Source organism: Tamandua tetradactyla, chromosome 6 (genome assembly GCF_023851605.1).
Source record: "Tamandua tetradactyla isolate mTamTet1 chromosome 6, mTamTet1.pri, whole genome shotgun sequence".
NCBI classification, from domain to species: Eukaryota; Metazoa; Chordata; class Mammalia; order Pilosa; family Myrmecophagidae; genus Tamandua; species Tamandua tetradactyla.
The window spans coordinates 74,073,983-74,099,537 of record NC_135332.1 but is presented as its reverse complement, the minus strand read 5'-3'; the positions used below and the strand labels follow the sequence as shown (position 1 = coordinate 74,099,537).

Here is a 25,555-nt window from a genome sequence, read left to right as displayed (position 1 = left end):
GGCGGGGCCTGGCGCGCATGCGTGCGGCCGGGACGAGGCGGAAGCGGAAGCGCGGGCTGCCCCGGGGAGCGATGGCAGCCGGGGGTCTGAGCCGCTCGGAGCGCAAAGCGGCCGAGCGGGTCCGCAGGCTGCGGGAGGAGCAGCAGCGGGAGCGCCTGCGCCAGGTAGGCCCCCACTTGCCCGCGCCCCGCGCCCAGGCCTGCGCGCCCCTCACCGCCCGCCGCCCGCCCGCAGGTGTCACGCATCCTGAGGAAGGCGGTGGCCGAACGCAGCGCCGAGGAGGGTCGGCTGCTGGCCGAGAGCGAGGACCTGGTGACGGAGCTGCAGGGCCGGAGCCGGCGACGCGAGGGCCTCAAGCGGCGGCAGGAGGAGGCGAGTCCCGCGCGGCAGTCGTTCCGAGGGCGCTGTCTGGCCTCGCCGGGGCCAGGGCGCTCTGGGGCTGGGCAACTTTCCGAGCGAGACGCCGGCGGCCTTCGGTCCGGAGCGGTCGTCTGCCCGGAATTCCCTGGCCCCGGCCTTCTGCCCAGGGGTGGGGGATAGTAGCCAAGGACGGGGGCAATGGCCAGCCTCGGCGTCTCCGCAGGTGTGCGATGACCCGGAGGAGCTGCGGAGGAAAGTCCGGGAGTTGGCGGGCGCTGTCCGGAACGCCAAGTACTTGGTCGCCTACACAGGCGCGGGGATCAGCACGGTAGGGAGGCGAGCCGGGGATGGCCGTGCCCTCGGGACGCTCCACGCGCCGCTCCACGCCCGCCCACAGAACCGAGAGGGCCGGGGACTGAGCGCTCCGAGAGTCATGTGACTGCCGGCCCAGAGGCGTGGGTGGGGGGCGCCCCCTCCCCAGGGCCGAGGACGACGGGGAACATAAAACGTCAAGTAGATGAGCACTTAAAAAACTCTGGAACCCTGTGTCGTACCCGTGTAGACAGGAAGGAAACGAGAGGGGCACGGGACCTAAACAGCTTAGTGCATGCAGGCACCGGCCATTTGGAGTTAAGGAGGCTGATCTCCTTCATCCGGGTTCATTGTGTTTCTGAATGTGAAGGAAGGCACAGAGAAAGCCAAACTCAGGATATACTGGGCAAAGAAGAGAAGTGCTTTGAGCTTTGAGAGACTTCATTGAGGCGCCGTCCTGGGTTTTGAAAGTGTGAGTGGCTCCTTGTCCGTCTAACCTGACAATTGTGAGTTGAGTGTAGACCTAGCAGAGAACCTGGAAAACTCATCCTGGCTGGCCTTTTGGGAGAAGCAGCATTGAATCAGAGCCCAGAAGGATGGGTAGGATTGCACAGGTAAAAGTGGGCAGAAAGCACTCCCAACAGGGTTACTAGCAGAGGCCCAGTGGCAAGAGTGCATATGGTATGTGTTCATTGTCCTACCTCAAAAGTACCTGTTGCCCTGGTATCTGGTCACCTCCCTCCGCAGTCACATGTGAAATCCAGTCACGTGATCCCTTGGAGAGACTAACCTTGAAGAGCTGGAAGTGGCACCTATAAACCTTATGCTGCTTCTTGGTTTGAGCATCACCGCTGGAAGTTCCTCTGAAGGCGACAGTCAGAAACACTGGCCAGGGGTGGGGTTTCACTGGGGAAACCCAGAAGCGATGACGCTGGGTTTCCCCTGGCTGGTGCTTCATGGCCCAGGAAGCACCAGCCACCTTGTTCCTGGCACACCTTTTCTTGTCCTATCTCTCAGGATGGGGTTTGCTGGATTGGGCACTGAGAAAATTACATAGCATTTTATTGACTCTGAAGAGATTATTCTGTCATTGTTAAGATGGAGCAGGAGCCACCTAGAGGGCAAAGCATCTGACGATAGGAATTTGAGCAGAAGCATCCTCAGTTAGGGGTTCACCATTTGCACTGGGCTAGGCCCTGGGGACACAGGTGAGCCTGGCCACACCCCCATCCCCCCATCCCCACTTCAGTATCAGCAGTGTGGGAATAGGAAGAGGTTCCCCCACCTGCCAGGGAGGCCTCCAGAAGGAAGGAACTGTGTTAGGGAATATTCCAGTTTGGTCAGGCAGGTCAGACTAGGAAACGCTGGGTCCATGGTATGAACTGGACTGATTCATGGGCCTGCCTGGAGCACGGCAGGAGAAATGCTTACTTCCTTTTCTCCGGAGTCCAGCCTGAACCCACAGTGAACACACTGTTTTCTGAACACACAGGCAGCCTCTATCCCAGATTACCGGGGCCCTAATGGAGTATGGACGCTACTTCAGAAAGGGAGAAGGGTCAGGTAAGCAGGCCCAGGGCGATCCCCACTCTGAAGGGAGGTTGAGTGGGGCAGACAGGCCTGACCTTGCAGCACCCTCATCTTGGCTTTCCCCTCCACCTGGCAGTGCTGCTGACCTGAGCGAGGCTGAACCAACACTCACCCACATGAGCATTGCCCGCCTTCATGAGCAGAAACTGGTAAGAGCCTGGGGTGGGTAAAGGGCCCGCAGCACCACCTACATGCCAGGGGGGGCGTGGCCCTGCCTCTGCCGGCTCACTTGCTCCCTGTGGTGCTCTCACTGAGAGGCTCAAGTCCTCCCTGTAGCCCTCTCTGTGCTTCCTCTCCAGGAGGACAGGGCACCCGCTGCCCTGGATCCCCCCATGCAAGCTAGCCTCTGTCCCAGCACTGCTAGTAGCCCCTTCTCCCCCTGGTTTCTCCTGCACTTGCCCCCCACGGACCTCAGAAGCCACCCTTGTTACAGGGGAGGCCTTCGGTTCAGCCCTCAGCCAAGGGTGGGGCACGTGGATCTGACAGGGCCTTTGTGACCTGCAGCATCACGACTTAACAGAGCACTGCTCTACCTCCTTCCCAGCTGTAAAGGGGAGATGAGATGCAAACACTTGCCTCCTCCCTCCTGGCCAGCCCCGAGGGCTTCAGAGTGGGTGGGGCAGGCCTCCCTGGGGCCTGCAGGGTACAGCCTGCCTCTCTTCCTTGTGTGTTCTTGGGCTTTCTTTAAGGGTGGTGTTGCCCTGCGTCTTGGGCTGTGCTAACTCCCTGCCCTCATTCTCTCTCCAGCTACAGCACGTGGTTTCTCAGAACTGTGATGGGCTCCACCTGCGGAGTGGGCTGCCCCGCTCAGCCATCTCAGAGCTCCACGGGAACATGTACATCGAAGTGAGCAGGCCTGGCAGGTACGGGAGGCCAGGGTGGGCAGGCGGGTCTGCTCACAGCACCCCTTTCCTTGCAGGTCTGCACCTCCTGCACCCCCAACAGGGAGTATGTGCGGGTGTTTGATGTGACAGAGCGCACTGCCCTGCACCGCCACCAGACGGGCCGGGCCTGCCACAAATGTGGGGCACAGCTGCGGGACACCATCGTGCACTTTGGGGAGAGGGGGACGTTGGGGCAGCCTCTGAACTGGGAGGCAGCAACTGAGGCCGCCAGCAAAGCAGACATAATCCTGTGTTTGGGTTCCAGCCTAAAGGTAGATAATGAGGGTGCTTGCAGAAGAGGGGTAAACATTCCCGCTCTTTTCTTCCCAAAGCCTGCCAGCTCAACATTTCACCCCCGTATGTATGCGATGTGTATGGTATGTCTGTCGGTCAGGTGCTAAAGAAGTACCCACGTCTCTGGTGCATGACTAAGCCCCCGAGCCGGCGGCCTAAGCTCTACATTGTGAACTTACAGGTAATTCATGGGTTCGGAGTGTGGGGCCAGATGCTCCCAGAGCCACCTCGTCCCATCCTGGGGGCTTAGAACAAAAGGGTCCAGAGCCATGTCCTGGGGGCACTCAGGGCCCACACTGACTTGCCCCGAGGAGGCCTGGGGAGCTGTGACAGGGAAGAGGCGAGACCAGCGGCCACTGGGAACGGAGCACCATTCCTACTGGCCTCTTCCCTCCCTCAGTGGACACCTAAGGATGACGGGGCCGCACTGAAGCTGCACGGGAAGTGTGACGATGTCATGCAGCTCCTCATGGATGAGCTGGGCCTGGAGGTCCCCTCCTACAACAGGTAAGGGGCACTTGCCTCAGCACCCCCGGTGTTGCCCCACCCCCACCCCCGTGTGGCTGGGCCATGTCTGTCTTCCCGTGAGCTGAGCAGAGGAAGCACAGAGGTGCTGGGAGTAGAGTGTGCGGGGTGACTGAGTGAGGGGGGCCCCCCAAGGGATTTCAGAGGCTGGCTGAGACCCCACGCACAGGCTCCACCCTGCGGAGAGACGCAGCTTTCGGTGTGCTCCCGTGACCATCCCCCTCAACTCTCAGGTAGCCTTGGATGGGAAAGGCGCTTTGAGAGACCCCGTCTGGCAGCTCTGCTCAGAGTCTTGGTGTGCTTGCTTTTGGGAGTTCCTAGACCTTTGGGAAGCTTAAAAGAAACTGCCTTGACATAGAATCTGTGATAATTTAGACATGGTGTATGTTTTGAGTAAAAAGTTTACACTTTTTTTTTCTGTGAATTTTCAGGGTCTTATAGGGGAAATCAATAACTTCTTTTAATCAAAGGGTTCAAGAAATTAAGGATCCCTTCACCTTCTGGGCCTGGCAATTCTTGTATGTTATGTTTGTGGTGTTCTGTAATGTGGCCCTATTGTGTACTGTACTTTTTTTTTTTACATTAACTTAGCTCATTTTCTTTATGAGTGCCTATCTGTATCTTAAGTTTACAATATGTGGTTCTACATCTCAAATCAGACCTATGATTTTTTTCACACTGTAGTCTGTAGGCCTCCCCTACCCATCGGCTCCCCTCCCCGTGGCACAGTTTGGGAAGGGGGAGGGTCTGGCCTGCCTGCCCCCCTGTCCATCCAGGTGAAAGGTGGGGCCCAGAGGTGTTGTGACTCCAGGAGCTCCAGGTGCTGCTGCTGCCCCACCCTGTGTGTGCATTGCTTGCTCGACTGCACACAAGGACTCTCGGCTATGAAGAGGTCGAGCCACTCTGTGTGCACACCTTTGGTTTCCCCCTCAGGGAGGTGCCCTTTGCTGCAGCTGTGCTGTAACTTGGTAACAGGGAGGTGGGGGGCTACTACTGACCACAGCCCAGACATGGATAAGCCAAAACGGGGGGCGGGTGGAAAGGCAGGGTGGCCTCCTCAGACAGCTTTCCCGTCCCGGGGCACGTGGTGATGGAGCAAGGCTCCCAGGCACACCTGACCCAGATTTCTTTTGGTAGGTGGCAGGACCCCATCTTCTCCCTGGCAACCCCACTGCGATCCGGCGAAGAAGGCAGCCACAGTCGAAAGGCCCTCTGCAGAAGCAGGGAGGAGGCCCAGCCTGGGGATCGGGGTGCCCCACTAAGCTCAGCACCCATCCTAGGGGGCTGGTTTGGCAGGGGCTGCACCAAACGCACAAAAAGAAAAAAAGTGACGTAGCCTGGTGCTCGATGCAGAGCAAACATTTGGCACTTTGCAAATTGCCAGAACTCATATTCAGGGACAAAGGTCTGGTGAGAAGAGTGATTTGGGGATAGCATCTTTCCCATGACCTTCACCATGACGTTCTTAGAGTTTACCTGTCTTTGTGCAAAGCGGGCATCTCCTGGCGCCTGGAACTGCTGCTGGTCTAACGACCTCTTACCCGTTCAGCCTCTGGACAGAGAGGCAGCAGGGACGCTTTTCTCTAATAAAGCCTCTGGTGATAACTCACACCTGGCTGGCCAAGAGGAAGTCCACAGCTGCCTTACCTCACTCCCAGGCTAGTCTCAGGGGCTAAACCCTATTTCTACTGCTTCTTACTAAAAAATGTTAACTTTATAGAACTTTTGTTTTTTTTCTGTACTGGGAATGTGCAAGGGGGGCGGTTTGGGGCTTGGGCCCCGAGCAGACCTTTACAATTCTTATTAAACGTCTCTGCACTCTGTCCTGGCGTCCGCCCTGGTTTCTCCGCCCGGCAGCTCCTCGGCTGAAACGGAAGGCGCCCGGGTCCGCGCCGGGTCGGGGCGGGTTTGTCAGGAGGCGGAGGCGGGGCTCGATGAGGAAGCGCAGGCCATCGATTGGCTGTGCGTAGAGGGGCGGGCTCACCGGGCAGACGGTACGCGCGGTGGGGAGGAGAGGCGGGACCCCTGGAGCCTGAGGGGCGGGGCTCGGTCAGACAGGCGTACGCCATTGGTCGCAAGCTGAGAGGCGGGGTCTTCGGCAGGACGGCGCACGCCTTAGGACGGTGGGCGGGGCTCGGGCAAGGCGCTGCTCGCCATTGGTCGCACGCGGCGGGATGAGGCCCGCGTGACCCGGGTGGCGCGTGCGCGGGGAGGGGCGCCGGGTCCGGGCGGGAGGCGCGGCTGCCGCTCGGAGTTGCGGCTGCGGGGCCATGATCCGGGACGGGCACCGGGCGGCGGGCGGTGCGGAGCGGCGGGGCCCGGCGGAGCGGCGAGCCGTGCGGGTGTGGTGCGATGGCTGGTGAGCGCGGTGGCCGCTGCCTCCGGGGCCCCGAGACTGGTGGACGGGGCGGCGAGGGCGTCCGGCCGTCCGGGAGGCTGTGCGGGCAGCGGGCCCGGGACGGGAAGGCCGCGCGCCGTCGGTGTCGGGGGCCGAGGGAGACGCCCTTTCCCCTCCGCTGCCCCGCGTCCGCCGTTAACGCCCCCACTGCACCCGAGCGCCAGGTGGCGGGAAGGTGTGCGGGAGTCCGGGCCTGGCGGGCGTCGTCTGGATTGCTGTCCGTGCCCCGAAGTTTCGGCCATCCTGTCCGGCCCCCAGCCCCGGACGGGATCACCGTCATCTGCCCCGGGTCTCCCGGCCCCCGCTCGGTGTTTCTTATCTAGCAAACCACGGAGCAGACGTTGTTTAAGGAAACGTTACGGGCTAGCAGCGATCAAGGGAAAACTAACGTTTCCGGATGATTTGTCACTTTTGATGTCCGTATATGCCTTCATTTGATGGCAGCACAGAAAGGACACTCCCTGCCTGGTTTGCCCCTGGCCCCAGGGAGAAGGGAAAGTGGCTTTGTGACAGTGGACTCTGACCTTGGTACTGGCCAGGCCCCTGCTGCCAGGCAGGCCACATCACGAGGCCACAGCGACAGAGACATACCCTTGGCCCGGTGCCAACCCCTATCCCAGGCTGTGTTGCCCCAGGCCCAGCCTCAGACTGCTCTCTCTGTCCAGCCCTGTCCAGCGGGCAGATACATGGCCAGCCAGCTTCACCTGGTGGACTTCCTCATCTCTTAGCACCAACCCATCACCCTGTGACCTGCCATGCTTATCTGCTGGGGCCTGGTGCGCCCAAGGTGGGGGTGGTAGAGTGGCTCTGGGCACGGCAGGTGTGCGCTGTGCCTCATCACCTGGGAAATCAGGGGCAGCTGCTCCTGTGTAATGACATGGTGCATTCATGAGGCTGGGTTCGGAACTGGGGACTGGCACGCAGGCCCTCCAGTGAGCAGTCAGGTTCTCTCTAAAACCTCACATGAACCCAGAGCACCTTAGTAGGCAACACAGGTAGCCTGTATGAAAGTTCACTCATAGGCAGACCTTGAGCCAAGTGACAGAGGAAGTGGCTGTTCATCCCTGAAGGTGTTTGCTGTTTCTAGAGGCTGCCAGGGTAGGAAACAAGAGTTTTAAAACCAACGGTTCCCCAGCTTTTGTCCATCTTTTGGATTTTTTGGTTTTGTGTTGGTCTTTTACCTCCAAGGTTGATACTGATTCAGCTGTCCCTTTCCCCCAAGTTAATGTTGGCTTATCTCAAAGCTTGGCTTGACCTGCACCTGTTAGCTGGATGTGTGAGGAGGGCTTGAGAGCAGAGCACAGCTCACTATGTGGCGGGCGGGGCCTGCACAGCTCCCAGCAGCTGGGGAGCCTATGTCAAGCACTCCCCAGCCCTGGAAGCAAGCAAGCCAAGCCCTAGTCCCCCCACCCTGCGTAGGATCCCCATATTCGTTAAACCTAGCACTGACAGGCCTCGTGCTCTGCACTTGGGCCCCAGGGACCCATGGCCGGACAGCTGAGCATCCACATCCCCTCCAAAACCCAGGGCCAGGCTTGAGTTCCCAGGGATGGCTTCTTCGGGAGCTCGGGGGAGCAGGGCTCTCAGCACAGGGACTGACGGGCTCCGCCTATCCTCACAGCTATGACATGGTACATTACGGCCACTCGAACCAGCTGCGCCAAGCACGGGCCATGGGCGACCATCTCATCGTGGGCGTGCACACTGACGGTAAGCCCAGGCCTGCCGTCCCGCGCCCCCACAGCTGCCCAGGCCCCTGTTGCCTGAAAGACCACAGGGGCCTGGGAGGAAGCAGGGAGCTGGCCGGGCATCCTCCCCCTCCACACCCACACCTGGCACATCTGGAGCCCTGGCTGAGGGCCCGGGGCAGGGCGGCCAAAGGTTTGATCTGGAACTTGCTGCCCACTCCCCACGGACCTTCTCAGTTGTCCACCCCACACATCCCGAGCACCCGGGCAGGCCAGGCGTCCTGCTACACCTGGAGGGCAGAGTAGACACACCTCGCCATCACTGCCCTTGTGGGCTGGGCACCTAATTCAAGCCCGACCTATGATGACAGTTGGCACACAGCCAGGGGTGCAGAGTTCACGGTGGGGAGTCCTGAGAAGGGGTCACCCGGAAGGTGGGATGTACCAGCATGGAAGGAGGGTTCTGATGCCGGGTGTGGGGGGCTGGTGGCCTGGCCCTCCAGGGGTCACTGTCCTGTGTGTCTCTCCCGGCCCCAGAGGAGATTGCCAGACACAAGGGGCCCCCGGTGTTCACCCAGGAGGAGCGGTACAAGATGGTACGGGCCATCAAGTGGGTGGACGAGGTGGTGGCCGCCGCCCCCTATGTCACCACGCTGGAGACGCTGGACAAGCACAACTGTGACTTCTGTGTCCACGGCAGTGAGTGACGGGGAGCACTCTGGGTCCCTCCCACCCTGGGCGGCTGTGGCCCCCGAGCACCTTCCACAGCCTTGGGTTAAGGAGCTTTGTCCCTGCGTGCCTCACCCCCAGATGACATCACACTGACCGTGGATGGCCGCGACACTTACGAGGAAGTGAAGCAGGCAGGGAGGTACAGGTGGGTGCCCTCCCTTCTGCCTGGTCACCCGTGTCCTTGTGCCTCTCGAGGGGAGGGAGAACCTGGAGGAAGGAGGGAGAGGAAGGCAAGGACATCACGGTCCTGGATCTGTGTCACCCAGCTCAGTGGCCGCCAGCTATGCTGGACACGAGGCCGGTGCGGGTGGCCAGTGGCTCCACCCTGGGGGGGTACTGCTCGGAAACTTCCTCAACAGACCACACAGCTGGGTGGGAGCTCCACGTCAGAATCTGGCCTGTCCCCACCCCCACTGTCATTCCTTTTACCTGAGGCGAGTGTGGTGGAGTCCCCACAGCCCGAGACTGGTTACTATGCAAGAGGGTCGGCCGCTCTGGCGGGCACTCGGGCAGGTTGCTAGTCATGACTCAGGTGGCACTTACTGGGGCCGGGGAGCAGAGCCTCATGAGCTGCCCCTTTCTGCAGAGAGTGCCAGCGCACCCAGGGTGTGTCCACCACGGACCTCGTTGGCCGCATGCTGTTGGTCACCAAGGCCCACCATAGCAGCCAGGTGAGCCCAGGGGTCCCTGGGGTGCAGGAGGCGGCTGGGAGAAGAGGGAGAGGGTCTCCTAGAGCCAGTGTCCATGCCCCTGTCTTGAGGCGCTGGCTGGGATTGGGGGGGCTGCCTTCTCTGCCTGCATCCTGCCGTGAGCTCCAGACCCACGGCCCTGCGCTCAGCCCCCTCCCGCCTTGCAGGAGATGTCCTCCGAGTACCGGGAGTACGCAGACAGCTTCGGCAGGGTGAGTGTCGCCCGCAGCGGCCACGCCGGACCTGGGGAGGGGAGGCAGGAGGCGGTGCCAGCCCAGCCTGGCCCAGCTGCGAGCAGGAGCCAGAGCTGCTCTAACCAGGCGGCCCGGCCCTCTCTCCCTCTCTAGCCCTCTCACCCGACACCCGCCAGGGAGACACTTTCCTCAGAAGGCTCCTCCCAGGTGACCAGACGGTGGCCTCGGGTGCCGGGTCTCCAGAGGGCTAAGTCCTCCCACCTCTGGGTCCCACGCTTCCTCCTGCCCGGACTGGCCACTGGGAGTTGGTGTGGCCGCAAGGCCCCCCCAGCCTGGAGGGGGTATGGTGCCCGCCCTTCCCTGCCCGCCTCCGGTGGCGGTGCTGCCTCCACCTAGTTCCTCCATGCCCGCACCCGGGCTTCTAGACACAGGGCCGCACTGCAGGCCTCGCCTGCTGACCAGATCCCGTTCTCCGTTACAGTGCCCAGGGGGGCGGAACCCTTGGACGGGAGTGTCCCAGTTCCTGCAGACATCCCAGAAAATCATCCAGTTTGCCTCCGGGAAGGAGCCCCAGCCAGGGGAGACGGTCATCTACGTGGCCGGCGCCTTTGACCTGTTCCGTATCCACTCCTGGCTGCGAGGAGATCACCCCCAGCCTCTCTGCGCTTGGGGGCTGCAGGGGCCCAGAGGGCTGCTTGGTTCTCCTGGATTGTGGGAGTGGGGTGGGGTGCAGGGCTGGCAGGGACAGCGTGGGCAAGGGCGGGGGGAGGGGCAAGCCATCTGAGAGGCTTGGGGTGCCGGACAAAGGAAGGGTCCCCTCTCCCAATCTCCTGGGGTCCTGTGGGCAGATCCCTCCCCTCCCCCACCCCTGGCGCTTGCTTCTTAACGGGCCCAGACATTGGCCACGTGGACTTCCTGGAAAAGGTGCACGGGCTGGCAGAGAGGCCCTACATCATCGCCGGTCTGCATTTCGATCAGGTTGGTATCCGGCCCCTACAGGTGGGCACCGGGGGACCGGGTGGGGGGTGGGGGTGGCCTCTCCCACGCCAGGGGCGCTTCTGCCCTGTTCCCTCCACTTCCCAGGAGCGCCCCCGAGGGTGGAGGCTGGAGGGATGTGGGAGGGGACACCGCCTCCACCTGCTTGGGGGTCACCGGGGGCCTGGCCTCCTCTGGCCACAGGAGGTCAACCGCTACAAGGGGAAGAACTACCCCATCATGAACCTGCACGAGCGGACCCTGAGCGTGCTGGCCTGCCGGGTGAGTGCACCAGCCCGGGCCCCCTGCGCAGGCTGGGGTGGGGGTGGCCGGGCCCTCCTGGGCTGCCCCTTCTCTGCCCACTCCCCGGTGCCCCGGGGCCTGCTCCCCCTGGGTGCGGGAGCACCTGGCCGGCAGGAGGGGTCGGGCCAGCCCCCGCGCACGCTGTTCCCGCAGTATGTGTCGGAAGTGGTGATTGGGGCCCCGTACGCAGTCACCGCAGAGCTCCTGGACCACTTCAAGGTGCGGCTTCCGGTGGGGGCGGCCCAGGGCAGCTCTGCTGGGTGGTGCTGGGCGGTCGGGCAGGGCCGTGTGGAGGAGCCGGGCACCCTGACACCCCCTGCTCCCTCTCAGGTGGACCTGGTATGTCATGGGAAGACGGAAATCGTGCCTGACAAGGACGGCTCTGACCCATACCAGGTTGGGCCTGTGCCTGCAGTCAGGCCGTGGTAGGGTGGGAGGGTCCCCGGGCACCTCCTGTCAGGGAACCATGGGGGTGGTGACAGCGACGCTCTGAGGGCCGTTTGCTCATGAGTGGGAGGAGCGGCTTGTGCCCCACGGGGTCCTTGGCCCTGGTGCCAGGGATGCTGCCCGGGCTAGCAGGGATGCCCACGGCTCCTTCCGTCTGGTTCCAGGAGCCCAAGAGAAGGGGCATTTTCTGCCACGTGGACAGTGGCAGTGACCTCACTACAGACCTCATCGTCCAGAGGATCATCAAGAACAGGTGCCAGGGCAGGGCAGGGGTTGGCACGGGCTGGCACCCACCCCACCGCCACCTGCTCACCCTTGCCGACCCCACAGGTTGGAGTATGAAGCACGGAACCAAAAGAAAGAAGCCAAGGAACTGGCCTTCCTGGAGGCCGCGAGGAGGCAGGGGGGTGGCCCGCAGCTGGGAGAGGACTGAATCTGCTGGGCAAGGCCTCTGTTTCCCTCGGCCTGGAAGTACCCATGGCTCATAAAGCCCAGGTGCCACTCTGTCCCCCTCGCCCTGCCTTCAGAAGGGCTGGCACCAAGCGACACTGCCTCCCACCCCTGCCCGGGAGGAGCCATCCTGAAGCAGGTGGCCTGCCCTTCCTTGCTGAGCTGAACAGAGAGGGTGCCTAGTGCAGGCGAGCGGCCCAGCTGGCAGAGGGACAGAGGGTACTTACGGCGGAGGGCAGGAAGGCCCTGCTTCTGCCTGCTCCCAGGATGCCCCTGCTGGCCTGGAGCCCAGGACGCCCTACTGCCTAGTGGGGGCAGGAACCGCAGTCCACCTCAACGGCTGGAGGGAGCCACTCCCTCACCCCTGCCCAGCTCCTTCTGCACTGAGCGTGTCTTGAGTGTCCCAAGGCCCGGCTCCAGGGGCTTTGCGCCCTGCTGTTGTCTACAAACTTTCTCTTCTCCTGTCGCATCTCCCCGGCTGATGGGGACCTCTCAGTGGGGACCCCTGAATAAAGCCTGGAGGAAGCACTGTCCCTACATGTAGTGCCGAGCTCTGCTGGCTGGGGCCAGGGACCCGCCCACACCACGCCCCGCCCTTGGCCCTGCACTCCCCCCACCCCCCACAAGGGTACAGGCAAGCGAGCAGACCCCAGGCCTGGGTGCCCTCTGCCTACCGCCACCCCTGCAGCTCCTCCAGAGCTGGGTGCCCTTCGTGGCCTGCAGACAGCCTTAAGGTCTCTTTCACCCAAGTCAGCGACCCCCTCCTGGAGCAGCCCTGGGCCTGTGGGTCACCGGCTCCCTGGAGACAGCTGGGCTCGCAGTTGGGGACATCTGGGCAGGAAGCAGAGGCTTGAGGGGTTTTGTTGTAAAGCGTGTTTCAGGCCCTGTCTGCTCTCCCCTAAAAGTCTCCTGGCCCTCTGCTGCTCTGCCAGGTGGTACCTGGTCCCCAGCCTCAGGGCTCTCCTGGGATGTCCTGTCTTCCTCTGAGGAGGGGATCCTTATCCTATACCTACTTTCTGGCTTCACCATCTTTGATAGACTTCATTTTTAGAGGCGTTCAAGGTTTATAGAAAAATTATGCAAAAAGCAGTTTTTCCGTATCTCATCTGCCTTTCCCTCATTTTCCCTATTGGTCATATTTGCACGGTGGGCCTGTGTGGGTCTGATGTGTCTGACAGCTTCCTTGTGCTCTAACTCGCGGGTTCCCCAGGTTCCCGGTTGGCTGCATATTCCCAGCCCTCCCATTTACCCACCTTGAGTATACAGTTCAGCATGCAAGACCCCTTCTTGCTTAACTGCTGCCCAGGGAGCTTCTTGTGTGAGGAGGAAGTTCCACACAGGCACTGCACGGCCGCCACCCGGCCCCTCTCCCCCCGACCCCATCCTTGGGCCCCCACGCCGCGTGTGCACTTGGCTCAGCTGTTGGGCTCCGCAGAGGCCAAGTCACTACAGCCTGCCCAGAGTCCCCAGCAGCAGGGCCAAGGTGGGGAAGGCATGGTGACTGCCACCCTGGTGGCTGCCTGAGGGGTGGGGGCGGGGCTGCCCTGGCAGCTGGAGGAGCCTGAGCAGGGATGCAGTTCCAGGCCCCACAGACACAACTGCCAGAGGCTTCATGGGATGGGACGAACAGGAGGCAGCCTCCAGACCTGGACCGCCGCTTCAGTGCACTCACAGCCCCCACCCTGCATGCTCCCAAGGAGCCAGCCTCAGTGCATTTGGCCTTGAGCCCCAGGAGTCTTTGAGAATGGCAGGGTGGGGGTGGGGGTATCAGGAATTAGCCTGTGGAGTTAACCGTTAGGCTAATTAACCTAACCGATAGCCTGGGTAAGGGGACCAGGGGAGCGCTTGGGGCCTTGGCCAGCCTATGCAGTTGCACGCACAACTGAGGAGCCCCCTTCCCTGTACCCCTAGGGGGCCAGGATGGCCTTAGGGCAGCCCCGTCTGCTTCCTCACGGACCCTATGAACTTGGAGCCCCTTGCCCAGCTCCAAGGCCTATGGGATGTGCCCTGACTGTGGAGGGCAAAAGGCTGCCACCCACTGTGTCTGGCTGGGGGGAGGGGTGTTCTGCAGCCTCTGGGCAGGCTCAGCCCACAATGGAGTTCCCCACCCCCTGCACCCTGGGGCCTCCCATGGGGCGCAGCCTAGAGGAGTTCTCCCACGTCAGGAACTCTTCCAGCAGGCAGCAGCCCTCTGCTCAGCACTGGGCACCTTTGGGGAGCTCCAAGAAAGCAAAGTCCTCCAGGAGCTGCCCCTCTGGTGAGGGAGAGCTTGGGCCCTCAAAAAACCCTGGATTTGAGGTAGAGCCATGAGCCTGGACGCAGAGGCAAGATAGGCACCTGGGGTGGGAGGGTCAGGGGAGGCTTCTAGAAGGGAAACCCTTGATCTGAACAGACTTGATTACTGAGGTGGAAAGTAGCGTTGGAAGGGTCCAGGCTGGGGCGCTGGGGGCAGAGCCATGCCCTCTGTGGCAGGCAGAGTTGGGGAAGCTCATTTGAGAGCCAGAAGGGTCCAGCAAGCCTTCAGAGGAAGGGTGATGGAGCACAGCAGTGTTTTCTGGAGAATGGGGACTGAGGGTGCTTCTGTATGGGGGTGTTTCAGGGGTGCTTGGTGCCCAGACACAGGTTCTGGGACTAGTCAGTGTCCAGGGACCAGGAGGTCCAGGCTGTGTGATCTGCTGGGCAGCATCTTGGGCGAACCTGCTACTGAAGGTTGGATGTGCTGGAGCACTGCTCGGCTCTGACTCCTTCCCCTGCTTTGTGGAGGGAAGGGGTGCTGCCTGGGGACCCAAGGCAGGGCCCCATCACAATAACCTGGAGCCAAGTACCTCCAAGTCTGGATACTTACAGGACCCTGTGTCCTTTCCCTGTATGCCCAGTGGAAGCGAGGCTGGCTTCACTTTTCACTTTATTCATTTAGTCATTGGGGGTGGAGGGTGCTGTCTGTGCCAGACAAGGCTTGGGGACATCTGAGACGGACGCAAGGAATCCGACGACAGCCGGCGTCAGCATTGCAGGGCTCAGGTGCAGTCGGCTGTGTCCAGCGACAGGAAGACATCAGCCTTGCACTGGATGGCCCCGCGGCCGTCGGGGAGTGGCGCACAACTCTGCAGGTTCGGGGCGACGCCCTTAACGCACACAGCCTGGGGGTGCGGGTGGAAGCTGAAGGCACTGCCCTCGCACCTCGGGCCCCTCGTTCCCAGCCCCGCGACCCCTCGTCCCTGCCGCCTGCGCCCCTCGTCCCCGCCGCCCGCACTCACGAGGTTCCGCAGGCTGGGGCGCAGCTCCGGGAAGGCGCCCACTCGGCCCGTGGTTCCTGCTCCGACGCGGGGCTCGGAGCGCCGCGCGTCCGGCGACCTGCGAAAGCCCGACAGCAGCCCCGCGGCGCGGCCCACTGAGTGGTAGCCCGGCCCCGCCGCCGGCTTGTACCAAGCGAGGGCGCGTGGCGCCAGCAGCAGGCACAGCGCCAGCACGGCGGCCACCAGCGTCGCGGGTCGAGCCATGGGGACGCGGGCGACTGGTGGCGGCGAGTGTGGGCCGGGGCAGAGGCTTATAGCTGCGGGGCCGGGGGCGGAGCCAGGGCGGAGCCGGGACTGTAGACCCCGTCAGCCAGCACACGCCCCCCACGCCCCCAGACCCCACCTCCACCCCCCAACCCCCCTACCCGGGCCGCAAGAGGAAGCTGGCGCTGCGGCGGCGCCCCTCCCGCATAGGGCGAGTTGGGCCAGGTGTCCCGGGGCTAAGTGAGGCCCGACCTTCCTGGCTGCTTCACTCACCGCGCCCACGCTTCCCAGGCCCTGGAACAGTCGTCCCTTCCTCCCCAGGGAGAAGTCCCCAGGGCTGCGAGGCCGGTCCTGTCCCCGGACAAAGGGGGGTGATTTGTCCAGCCGTAAAGGGGACCTGCCCCTGGAGGTCTGCCGGCAGGGCGGGGGGGGGGGGGGGGGGGGGGGTGTGCCATCACCTGCTGAGCCCCAGGTGCAGGACTTCCCAGCAGGACTGCTCCGGGTTCCTGAGGAGCAGGGGAAGATGTGGCCTGGCCGATGATGGAGTACCCTGGCCACCCAGCTCTGCCCTTGTGACGCTGCAGTTGCTGGGCGGGGGCTGCCTCAAGGGGAGGGCGTTGCTGCCCCCAAGGAAAGCGGGTATTGGTCATTCACGACAACCCCGCCCAAGATTGCTGGGGGGCAGAGGAGAGGGCTCAGGAGGAGATGGGGGAGGTCAGCCCCCCCAGGTCTGCGGGGCCTCCTATGGGCATAGTGGAGGGTAAAGGTAAGCAGACCAAGGCAGTGGTGTCCTGACTGGAAGGCAACTGGAGCCAATGAGGAGGGGGTGCTGAGGTTCACTCTGGGTGTTGAGGCCCCCCTAGATGGGGATGTGTAGGGTCCTGGTAGGAGGCTGAAGCATCCTGGTGCAGGGTCCCCGTGGGGGCTATGTACCCGGCAGCCCCTGTGGATGAGGGCCCAGGGTACAGGCTCCCGGAAGGGGTGCCTCTGAGAGCCTCCATCCCAGCAGGCAACTAGTGCATGGGGAAGAGAGAGGAGGAAAGGCAGGAAAGAATTACTGGGTGCGGGGGTGTGGGTGGGCAGGCTGACACCCTGGGCCTGGGAGCATGGGCCCCACACGGGGAGGCCACCTGAAGAGAGGGGGTCCACGGGGCGGTAGGCTCAGGAATCCGCCCACAAGGAAAGCCTGGGATGCTGTGACCTCTAGGTGCCTGCCTGAAGGATGCCAGGCAGGGGCCATGGTTTCTGCAGTGGGTCCATCCCACCGGGCTAAAATCCCAGGAGCCCCCACCGTCCTTACCCCCACGCCCCGCTGAGCCACCAGCTCCCTGACCCCCTCTTGGCCCACTGCAGACACACTGTCGCAGGAGGCCTCTACAACACCACCCCCACCCCCACCCCCGATGTACACAGCAGCCCGGTGCAGGAAACCTTCAGCAGAGAAAAATTCGTAGCTCAGACACTCCCTGGCGGCAGGCCTGAGGACATCAGCCTTCGCGCCGACTGGGGTGTCCCTTGCCCCCTCTTCACCCTCCCAAGGAGTCTGGAGTGGAGGGGTCTTCCCTCAGTGCTTTCTGTAAAGTCCCCTTGGGGCAGTCCCAAAGGCCTGGGCCTCCAAGTTTCTGGGCTCATGTGGGCAAGTGAGGCAGCTGGTCCCCAGGGGCCTCTTGCACCCAGGGTGCGCTGACAAAGGCATAGCAAGTACAAGTAGGGCACATATAAGCAGAGATCGGGGGCAGGGCCCTAAGGGGATGGGCGCCAGGGACATAGAGCTATACTCCCTGGCCCCAGAGGGCCATGCTCCCTGGGCCTCCTACTCCTGTAACATGCAGCCACTGCCTGACCCCTCCTGAGCCCCTGCACCCAGAAACCTCTAGCCCTGCTCCTCTCTCCAATGTGGTGACTCACTATGTATATTCATGAGGTTTCATGTCAACACAGAGGCCACAGCCACTCTGAGAAGGCAGGGATCCGGGGCCTCCAGCAAGGCTCAGGAGTTTAATGAGTTTTATTTATTGGATAAGTGTCAACACTGTTATGAAAAAAACAACTGCAGTTCCAGTCCTCATTTCAACCCTGACACAGCCCAAGGGAATTGTCCCCAGTGGAGACTGTTGCCATCCAGCCTCACAGTAAGGAGAATCTCAGAATTCCATCACAGAGCTCAGGGGCAGTCCCCGTGCAAGGCTGAGGGGGTAGTCCAGGCACAGGGCTGGGGGAGTCCTGGCGTAAGGCTGGTAGCTGGCACTCACTCCTTGAACTTCCACTCCTGGCGGCACATAGGGCAGTGCTGCTGCACCTGCTGGGCGTTGAGCCACTTGAGGATGCAGTGCATGTGGAAGCAGTGCGAGCACTGGCCCCACACCAGTGGACAGTCGTCACCGGGCACCTTACCTGTGGAGAGCACAGCATCAGGGAACCTGGCCACAGGGCATCCTCCCTACCTAGCCACATCAGGGCCAGGCAGGTCACAGGTGCACGACAAGCAGGTGTCAGGTACACCCAGGGTTGCCAGAGCAAACTGGGCTTAGAGAAGACAGAGATCAGGAGTGTTCTCCACCAAGGTCTGAAACTAACGAGAGGTGCAAGAGACGAGCCCCTATCTCCAGGAAAGGGCCACTCAGCGGTGGTAGGAGAGAGCACTCCAGCCTGGCCTGCCACTACTGCAGCCCCTGGAGGAGGTGAGTGTTCTCTGACTCCCAGACCTGCGGCACATGTGATGTCACAGGAGGCCATGCCAATGCATGAAGACAGCAGGTGGGCGCAGCTGAGCAGTGAACTGTGCTGGGCCAGGTAGGGAAGGAGGGGCTTTGGAGCTGAAAGATCCGCTCCCTAGGCAGCAGGGATCCAAGGCACCAGAAGGGGCTGGGGTGAACATGGCCCTACCCTCCTTCTCTTTTCCGAGTCTCCGGGAGGCCCCCTGAAAGGCTTGGGGTGAATGCTGTGGTGCTCGTCCCACACGCTGACCCATCACTCTCTCCCTCCCTGGCAAGATTACAGGGGGCAGGGGACCCTGTACCAGGATCTCACATTTCCTGGCCCCAGGGGGCCTTTCAACCTTCCCAGAAAAGAAGACTTGATGTGGCCTCTTTCCAGTTAGTTTTCCCTGGGACAGAGGGAGCTGCTACCTGGGGAGGAGGTAGGGCCACTCTGTCTACCTATGGGGGGCGGTTCATCTACATGGAAGAGCCGCTTCATCTGAGTAACACAGCCACTTGCCTCGGATACTTGGTGAATAACTGAACACAAGGATGACTCACACAGCACTAGTTTAGCTTGGGCGTCAAAGGAGGTCTTTTATAAACCGGAACACCTCTGGGCAGGACTGTGTACTCCCAAGGCCCTCTGCGGTGGGGGCAAGTCTCCTACCCCTTAGTCACTCTGGGTTTATAACAGGAGCTCGATGCTGGCAAGAGGAATTGCTGCCACTTTTCACATACAGGAGTCCCCTTAGACTTGTCATGGCACAAATTGAGACCCTGTGTCCATCATCCTCCATAGCCAATGGGCCCCATTTGCAAACTACTGGGCCCACGCAAAGGTAGAGCCACTGTAGTTCTCAGAACAGCGCCCTGTCTGGATGTGCAGGGCACAGGAGCAGCCAGCTGGGGTTCAGGATGGGCCTGCAGGCTCTATACAGGTGACTGCCACCACTGTGTTTGGGGCACAGGCTGCCCAGGCCTGCTGGAGCTTGCACCAGTACCAGCACAATCCACACCCTCGGGCACCACCAGCACATTTATGAAAGCTAAGCAGCCTACTGCCTTGGAAGTTCTAAGCTCTTGCCTCTTAAACTTCCAGAATCTTTGCTGTACCCTCTGAAGGGCAATTTAAGAAAGTTTAAATATAGCTAGACCACTTTCAGTTTAGTTGTTAGACGTTTGCTGTGATGTAGACTCAATCATCTCTTGATTGATGTAATCATTTGATGTAAATAAGATGTAGTGATAAGATCTCCCTTCAGCTAGGGCAGATAGGATCAAAGATAGGATAAAGTGATATTTGTACTAAATTCATTCATCTGACTGTCATTTTAAGAAGTAAAGCTCTATGATGTTTCTGGGCTCTTGATCGGCCCCAGAACAGGTTTGGTCACTGGTGGGGCAGTGAGGAGGGACTGCCAGCCCTATACACTCCTTTTTCCTTTCAGGGTCCTTGTCCTCCCTGGCCAAAGCCCTGAGCCTTGTTTCTGCTTGCTGTTCCTTTTGATCTGACTAGCATGTAAATTTGCTGGTGTGAAAATCTGCTCTTGCCCTAAACCTAATCAAATATTTTCTCTTTACAGAATTTAATGGAACAAACCAAAAGACATTACAAAGAAAAATCCAATAAAGTAGATTCTGCAAGCAACATGCCCTGTTTTTAAGTTTAAATGAATTGAAGAATGGTGTGGGGTTGAGAAAGGATTGCTCTACATTTATACTTGAAAATACTTCAGCAAAGATGTTAAAAGACACTTCATCTTATGAGTGATTTTTCTATAAACTTACAACTTCTCTAATAAAAAAAGCCAACAAACCACATACCTACAAATGGCAAGTTTTATAATATAAGTTAAAACTCAATAAATCTGACTTTAAAATAGAAATAAAGGCTATTCATTGTTAATTCCCTGGCGTGGGTGGGAGGGGGAGGGGATAAGGGGGTGTTCCTTATGCTATTTTACCTTTTTTGCTAGTTTGTTTGAAATTTTCAAACTAAAAAGTCTTAGATCTGTTTTTGTCTTGTGTGTCTCATTGCTGAGTTTGATTACAATAAAATGCTGCACTGGCTTTTCTTATAAAACTTTTTTGCCTCGATCTTTATAAAAACATGGGCCCAAACTGCTTGCCTTTTTTTCCTGTCACCTTTTCTTCAGGAAAACAAAATTAAAACCCAGGGATTTTACCCAGGTACTTTCAGGAAACGACAATGTCAGGCAAGTAGGCTCAAACAGCACTGCCAAGAGGGAGGCACTCACAGTCGGGACAGCAGCCGTTGAAGGCCATCCGGCAGATGCCGCAGTTCTCGTCATTGGCCACCCAGAGCCAAGTGGCCACGCCGTTCCAGCACTTGATCTTCACCTTCATGGCTGTGATGGGAAGAGGGTTACCTTGGTGAATCCGGTCTACAGAGCTAGAACACTAAGGCTCCCAGGGCGTGCTTCTCCCAGCCAAGAGGGCCCGCGCTGCAGGGGAGCAGCCACCGGCCAAGGCCAAGGGGAGCGGAGTGCCTGGCTTTGCACCCGGGGTTTCTTAAAGGTTCCTTTAGCCGTGTCTTTAGGGGCCCAGAGGGAAAGAAAGCCCTGAAAAGGGGCCTCAGCTCGCGCTGGCAAGGAGGGCATCAGACTTGGGACCACGGCTTTGGAGAGTTTGGCTTTGCCTCGCGTTTACGGTAACTACGGAGACCTGGACATTCACGAAAGGGCTGCTGCTTTCCTTAACGCCCTGTAAACAGGTCACACGACACTTCCAAAAAGGACACAACTAACAAACAAATGACCGTGGCTAACTTGGGGGATGGAGCCCCAAACCGCGCACGCTGTGAGATTTTTAACTCTCGAAAAGGCACAAACAGACGCATGAGTCTGTACCCCCGACCCCCATACCTGCCCGGGGCAACCGCTAGGCCCTGAAAGACGAATCGCTGGAGACGGTCGGCCGGGCGGTCCCGTGAGAAACGGCGGGGAAACAAGCCGCGGTGCCCGCCGGGCATCCGGCTCAGGACGCGACCGAGAGCGCGGAGAGCTCGGGGGCGTCCCAGGGGCCCCGCCCCCAGCCCGAGGGACGGGCACGTCAGGCCCCGCCCCCAACGGCCCCCGCCCAACCCAGGACGCCCTCGCCCCTTCCCTAACCTAATCCTACGCAACGCGGCCCCGCCCGTCGGCCGTTGTGGCGCCAGCGTCCGCGCGGGAAGGTATAAAAACGACAGCAGCCGCAGCCCAGCACCAGTCGGGCTGAGGTCGCCGAGCTGTGCGCCTCGCTGCGCACGCGCCTCCCCGCCTCGCGCGACTAGCCGCTCGCCGTCAGCCAATCGACAGCGGCTCCGGGGCCGCGACTCCGGAAGTCCCCGCGCGGCGAAGGAAGTGACGCCCCGGCGTGCTGACGCGCGCGCTCGAACCGAGGCCCGATTCCGCGCCCGCCATGGCCGACAAAATGGATATGTCTCTGGACGACATCATTAAGCTGAACCGGAGCCAGCGAGGCGGCCGCGGCGGGGGCCGGGGCCGCGGTCGGGCCGGCTCCCAGGGCGGCCGCGGCGGCGGAGCGCAGGCCGCCGCGCGCGTGAATCGAGGCGGCGGGTCCATCCGGAACCGGCCGGCCATCGCCCGCGGCGCAGCTGGCGGCGGCGGCAGGAACCGGCCGGCGCCCTACAGCAGGGTGAGTGGACGCGAAGGCCACTGGGGTTGCGGGGCGCGGAGTGCGCTGAGGCCCGGCCCGGCAGGCCGCGGGAGCGCCGAGTGGAGAGGGCTGGCCCCGAGGCCTGGCAGCTGGTCCCGAAGCCGGCGGGTGTGGTAGACGCCGGGGAGGTCGCGCGGCCTGGGGTTGGCCCCGGGAGGCTCAGACCTTCTCAGCCTCTTTGTCTCATCCGGGCGCTGCAACCTCATGGCGGCTGGGAGCGGAGGGAACGCTGGGCGCGGCCGCACCGGCGGCGGGAAGTTAGTTGAAGGGAACCTGAGAAGTTGCGCGGAAGCGGCGGGACCGTCGGGGTCTCGGGCCGGGGCAGGGAGGGAAGGGCCAGAGGCCCCTTCTCGGCGATTTCTCCCAGGGCCCGGTTGAGGAAGGGAGCAGGATCTTGGGATGAGCCCTGAGGGCAAGGAAAAGCCCTAGAGTGAGACTCACCGGTCTTTTTCTGTTCTATGGGGTTTTCTCTTTCAGCCAAAACAGCTTCCCGATAAGTGGCAACACGATCTGTTCGACAGCGGCTTTGGAGGAGGTGCCGGCGTGGAGACCGGTGGGAAACTGCTGGTGTCAAATCTGGATTTTGGAGTATCAGACGCTGATATTCAGGTAAGAAACGGAAGCGTCTCCGTGAGTAGTTCACCTTGCACAGAACTAATCGTGTTTGTCATGGGCCCTGAATCCTGTTCCCGCCTTAGGAAAGGAAGCCCTCCCAGCTGCCCCAGAAATAGCCACTGCTTCCGTGTAAGGGGCTGCAGGAGAGACCCTGCCCAGCAGTGGTCAGGAAAAGTTGAAAGTTGAATAAGTGAATCAGTGTTTGTTAGAAGATAAGACCTTAGTGTATTAGTTTTTGCAAAAACGTGTTTTTGGTGTCTGAAAATCCCCTGCAGAGCTTTCTACTTCTGGCTGCTTGCTTTCCTTGTTTTGTTGCTGTTTTAATGATCTATTGGGAGAAGAATCCACACACACACACACACACACACACACACGTTTTAACTAACAAAGTACAGAAGTAGGGTCTTAGTGGTTTTTCAGCTCTGTTGGCCTTGAGGCTTTCTATCAAGTATGACTTGTGGCCCAGTGGTACCACCCCCACCCCGTCCCCTGCCGCTCCCCCCAGGTTTTGTCAGTGGTTTGGTTCTAAGCTCATCTTTGGTTGAAGACTGGTTTTTGTTTTTGTTTTTTGTTTTTTATTGAACCTAAAGGAATTTAAACTTGTTTTTCTGGTAAAGAAACAGTTTCTTGGGGATCAGTCTTGGAGATGGCTGGGTCAGGGTGCTGGGCCTTCCTGGGTTGCATCTCCCAGAGCATGGCCATTGGGCTTTGCCGTGGGAGGACGGAGCAAGGCCGGTGAGCACTCACAGTGTCTCAACACTTTTTTTAAGGTGGTTTCTGGCAGCCACTGGAAACCGCTTTTGGTGACTCCACTTCCCGCTGTGTGCCTGCGGCCGGAGTAGCCCCACACTCTGGGTTCCCTCTCCAACTCCCAGCCTGCCTGAGGTCAGGGCAGTTTCCATGGCAGCGCTTGACTTCAGACTTTGCGGCAGGCTTGAGTAGGAGGAGAGGGAAAGGTGAGCCAGAATCTGCCTTCGGGGGAGGGACTGGGGTTAGGGCTCCCAAATCAAGGGGCCCTTCAAGCTGTCCTGGAATGTTGGGCAGCTTCCCTTGCTGTGTGATCTAGGCCTTCGCTGTTTCTTGGAACAGTTCTTGGGAGAGTTGTAAATTTTCTTTTGTCAAAAAGGAGAGCGGCTTAATTTTGTGCCCTTCACTTGTGGGTTCCTGCAACTTCCTTTCCCTGCATCGAGTTATAGATTTCAAGTCCCTCAGTTGGCAGGAGCCCTCAGACCCAGGTGCTTTGGAAGTTGCTGTCCTACCCACCCCATCCCTTCCCCCAGTTCCCACTGCCCTGCCCCTGTGTACATGGCTGCCTCCCAGGGAAACACCCCCAAAGCAGATTTCACTTCCAGGGACCATCCCTGGGACACTAAAGGGAAACAGCTCTGCTTACGAGTCTGCTCTTTCCAATTCCCAGGAACTCTTTGCTGAATTTGGAACTCTGAAAAAGGCTGCTGTGCACTACGACCGATCTGGCCGGAGTTTAGGAACAGCAGATGTGCACTTTGAACGGAAGGCTGACGCTCTGAAGGCTATGAAACAATACAACGGTGTCCCTTTAGATGGTGAGTTTGGGTTTGGACCAGTATGGCTGCAGGGTTGTACACGAAGGGTAGAGTTTGGGGGTGGCACTTGTCCACGCAGGGATATGGCTGAGCTCTGTGGCCAGGGACGCTTTGCATTTGCCCCTTTGTCTCTTCCATTCTACTGCCTTGCATGCTGTCCCTTACATCTGGACATCCGGAAGTTCTGGGAAGCCTTCTCAGAACTGCCATAGTAAACTTCTGAATGCAGGTTGTAGTCTAGAGACAGAGGTACCATTTTCCTCGTCAGAACCCTCTTCCTCCCACCTAGACTGGGCTGAGAGCAAAGAGGAGGCCTTGGGGGGGTTGTTTTTATTGCCTTTTTGTTCCCCTACCAGTATTTCCAGGTCATTCCCTTGTTGGAAGTGTTTGACACAGCACAAGAACCCTTTGCAGTGCTTGCATGAAGACCAGGTAGGGCACCCTCAGATTAGGCATGACCTCTATCTGGCAACTGTGCTCTTTGTTTGCTGTAGGCCGCCCCATGAACATTCAACTCGTCACATCACAGATTGACACGCAGCGGAGACCTGCACAGAGGTGAGTTCTGGGGCCCATGGAGCAGTGGGGGTAGGCCTATGGCATATGGTGGTGTCCATCCTTGGGGCCTGACCGAGTGTGAGCAACTCCTCTGTTCCTCGTCAGTGTAAACAGAGGCGGAATGACGCGAAGCCGTGGCTCTGGAGGTTTCGGAGGTGTCGGTGGCCCTCGGAGAGGCACCCGCGGAGGCAGCCGGGGAAGAGGCAGAGGAGCTGGCAGGAGTTCAAAACAGCAGCTTTCTGCGGAGGAGTTGGATGCCCAGTTGGATGCTTATAATGCCCGAGTAAGTCCAGGGGTGTGTGTACAGGGAGGGAGCAGCCCAAGCGAGGCTGGGAAATGGGGACTGCTTCCCAGTGACAACCTCTCCTGTTCTGTTTCAGATGGACACCAGCTGAGCAGACCCCAAGTCCGTGCGTGGAGCAGGCCCCGACGGCTCATCCGCATGCCCCGGAGTGGGGGGCGGAGGGCTGTGTGCAGCCATGGATTTGTTTCTTTTATGTTTTAAAGTAGGATTTAAAGCTCATGTAAAGGTTGTTGTTTTTTGTTTGTTTTTTTTTCCTTTTCTTTTTTTTTTAAATTCTGAAACAGACCTGTTTTGTACTGAGTTATTTTTGGGATAAATTTTACTGGTTGCTGTTGTGGAGAAGGTGGCGTTTTCACCTTTGCCATAATAATAAAATGGAAATGTGTGTAGAGCTGGAATGGTTTTGTTGTGCCGTTGTTGGGTGCTCCCCTGGGCCAGAGGCCCGGGGTCTGCCCGGGTGGGGTGGGGTGGAGCTGGGTGGGGAGAGGCAATCCTATCTGACATTTTGGCACCTTGGCCTGGGGGTTAGAGTTTGTGCTCCAGGAGAATTTTATCTTGACACTCTCCTGTTTCTGCTCCTGCTGTTCTTAAGTCCTCTCTAACTCAGTGGGTGGGAGGACCCAGAGCAGTAGCAGTCCTTTACCTGGAGTTACCTGTCATTGCACCTGCACCTAGAGGTGAGGGCATGGGACAGGGGGCAGAGCACCTGTGTTTTCCACAGATTTCAGGGCACTAGGGTGGACCTTTCTTTTTCCTTGTGTTTGTGTCCTCAAACCTGAATTCACCATCCTA

At 59.9% G+C, this 25,555-nt stretch overlaps 5 protein-coding genes across 20 annotated transcripts; 3 read left to right on the top strand and 2 right to left on the bottom strand.

Annotated features, from left to right (window-relative positions):
- The first annotated feature begins 32 nt into the window (after nucleotides 1-32).
- Nucleotides 33-5,788, top strand: SIRT7 (sirtuin 7). 4 transcript variants are annotated; one of them, XM_077166239.1, is made up of 11 exons: nucleotides 33-164; nucleotides 235-372; nucleotides 584-688; nucleotides 2,165-2,235; nucleotides 2,339-2,411; nucleotides 3,010-3,108; nucleotides 3,182-3,418; nucleotides 3,541-3,621; nucleotides 3,841-3,947; nucleotides 4,899-4,933; nucleotides 5,103-5,209. In XM_077166239.1, the coding sequence occupies exons 1-10, from the start codon at nucleotides 72-74 to the stop codon at nucleotides 4,927-4,929; spliced, it is 1,035 nt and encodes a 344-aa protein (XP_077022354.1). In that variant the 5' UTR covers nucleotides 33-71; the 3' UTR covers nucleotides 4,930-4,933; nucleotides 5,103-5,209. The 4 variants fall into 4 exon arrangements, 2 of the variants coding, with proteins under 2 accessions (XP_077022354.1, XP_077022353.1); XR_013177978.1 differs by lacking the exon at nucleotides 4,899-4,933 and having other exon boundaries at nucleotides 3,755-3,947; nucleotides 5,103-5,215; XR_013177979.1 differs by lacking the exon at nucleotides 5,103-5,209 and having other exon boundaries at nucleotides 3,755-3,947; nucleotides 4,899-4,917.
- Nucleotides 5,789-6,191: 403 nt separating this feature from the next.
- On the top strand, nucleotides 6,192-12,374 carry PCYT2 (phosphate cytidylyltransferase 2, ethanolamine). Of its 10 annotated transcripts, none has more exons than XM_077166222.1 (14): nucleotides 6,194-6,324; nucleotides 7,985-8,073; nucleotides 8,589-8,750; nucleotides 8,862-8,928; nucleotides 9,370-9,454; nucleotides 9,640-9,684; nucleotides 9,820-9,873; nucleotides 10,148-10,286; nucleotides 10,562-10,644; nucleotides 10,846-10,923; nucleotides 11,098-11,163; nucleotides 11,275-11,340; nucleotides 11,556-11,644; nucleotides 11,722-12,374. In XM_077166222.1, the coding sequence occupies exons 1-14, from the start codon at nucleotides 6,236-6,238 to the stop codon at nucleotides 11,822-11,824; spliced, it is 1,215 nt and encodes a 404-aa protein (XP_077022337.1). In that variant the 5' UTR covers nucleotides 6,194-6,235; the 3' UTR covers nucleotides 11,825-12,374. The 10 variants fall into 10 exon arrangements, with proteins under 10 accessions (XP_077022340.1, XP_077022337.1, XP_077022338.1 ...); XM_077166228.1 differs by having other exon boundaries at nucleotides 6,228-6,324; nucleotides 8,630-8,750; XM_077166229.1 differs by lacking the exon at nucleotides 6,194-6,324 and adding an exon at nucleotides 6,445-6,538 and having other exon boundaries at nucleotides 8,630-8,750.
- Nucleotides 12,375-14,733: 2,359 nt separating this feature from the next.
- On the bottom strand, nucleotides 14,734-17,236 carry NPB (neuropeptide B). Of its 3 annotated transcripts, none has more exons than XM_077166234.1 (4): nucleotides 15,800-17,236; nucleotides 15,615-15,692; nucleotides 15,099-15,394; nucleotides 14,734-14,981 (listed from the first exon to the last, which is right to left on the bottom strand). In XM_077166234.1, the coding sequence occupies exons 3-4, from the start codon at nucleotides 15,339-15,341 to the stop codon at nucleotides 14,859-14,861; spliced, it is 366 nt and encodes a 121-aa protein (XP_077022349.1). In that variant the 5' UTR covers nucleotides 15,342-15,394; nucleotides 15,615-15,692; nucleotides 15,800-17,236; the 3' UTR covers nucleotides 14,734-14,858. The 3 variants fall into 3 exon arrangements, with proteins under 3 accessions (XP_077022349.1, XP_077022350.1, XP_077022348.1); XM_077166233.1 differs by having other exon boundaries at nucleotides 14,943-14,981; nucleotides 15,099-15,195; XM_077166235.1 differs by lacking the exon at nucleotides 15,615-15,692.
- A 95-nt stretch (nucleotides 17,237-17,331) lies between these two features.
- On the bottom strand, nucleotides 17,332-21,309 carry ANAPC11 (anaphase promoting complex subunit 11). Of its 2 annotated transcripts, none has more exons than XM_077166237.1 (3): nucleotides 21,175-21,309; nucleotides 20,302-20,412; nucleotides 17,332-17,735 (listed from the first exon to the last, which is right to left on the bottom strand). In XM_077166237.1, the coding sequence occupies exons 2-3, from the start codon at nucleotides 20,408-20,410 to the stop codon at nucleotides 17,590-17,592; spliced, it is 255 nt and encodes an 84-aa protein (XP_077022352.1). In that variant the 5' UTR covers nucleotides 20,411-20,412; nucleotides 21,175-21,309; the 3' UTR covers nucleotides 17,332-17,589. The 2 variants fall into 2 exon arrangements, with proteins under 2 accessions (XP_077022352.1, XP_077022351.1); XM_077166236.1 differs by lacking the exon at nucleotides 21,175-21,309 and adding an exon at nucleotides 20,929-21,119.
- Nucleotides 21,310-21,364: 55 nt separating this feature from the next.
- On the top strand, nucleotides 21,365-25,161 carry ALYREF (Aly/REF export factor). The gene is made up of 6 exons (XM_077166232.1): nucleotides 21,365-21,700; nucleotides 22,199-22,330; nucleotides 23,754-23,901; nucleotides 24,396-24,459; nucleotides 24,565-24,742; nucleotides 24,840-25,161. The coding sequence occupies exons 1-6, from the start codon at nucleotides 21,464-21,466 to the stop codon at nucleotides 24,852-24,854; spliced, it is 774 nt and encodes a 257-aa protein (XP_077022347.1). The 5' UTR covers nucleotides 21,365-21,463; the 3' UTR covers nucleotides 24,855-25,161.
- Nucleotides 25,162-25,555: the final 394 nt, after the last annotated feature.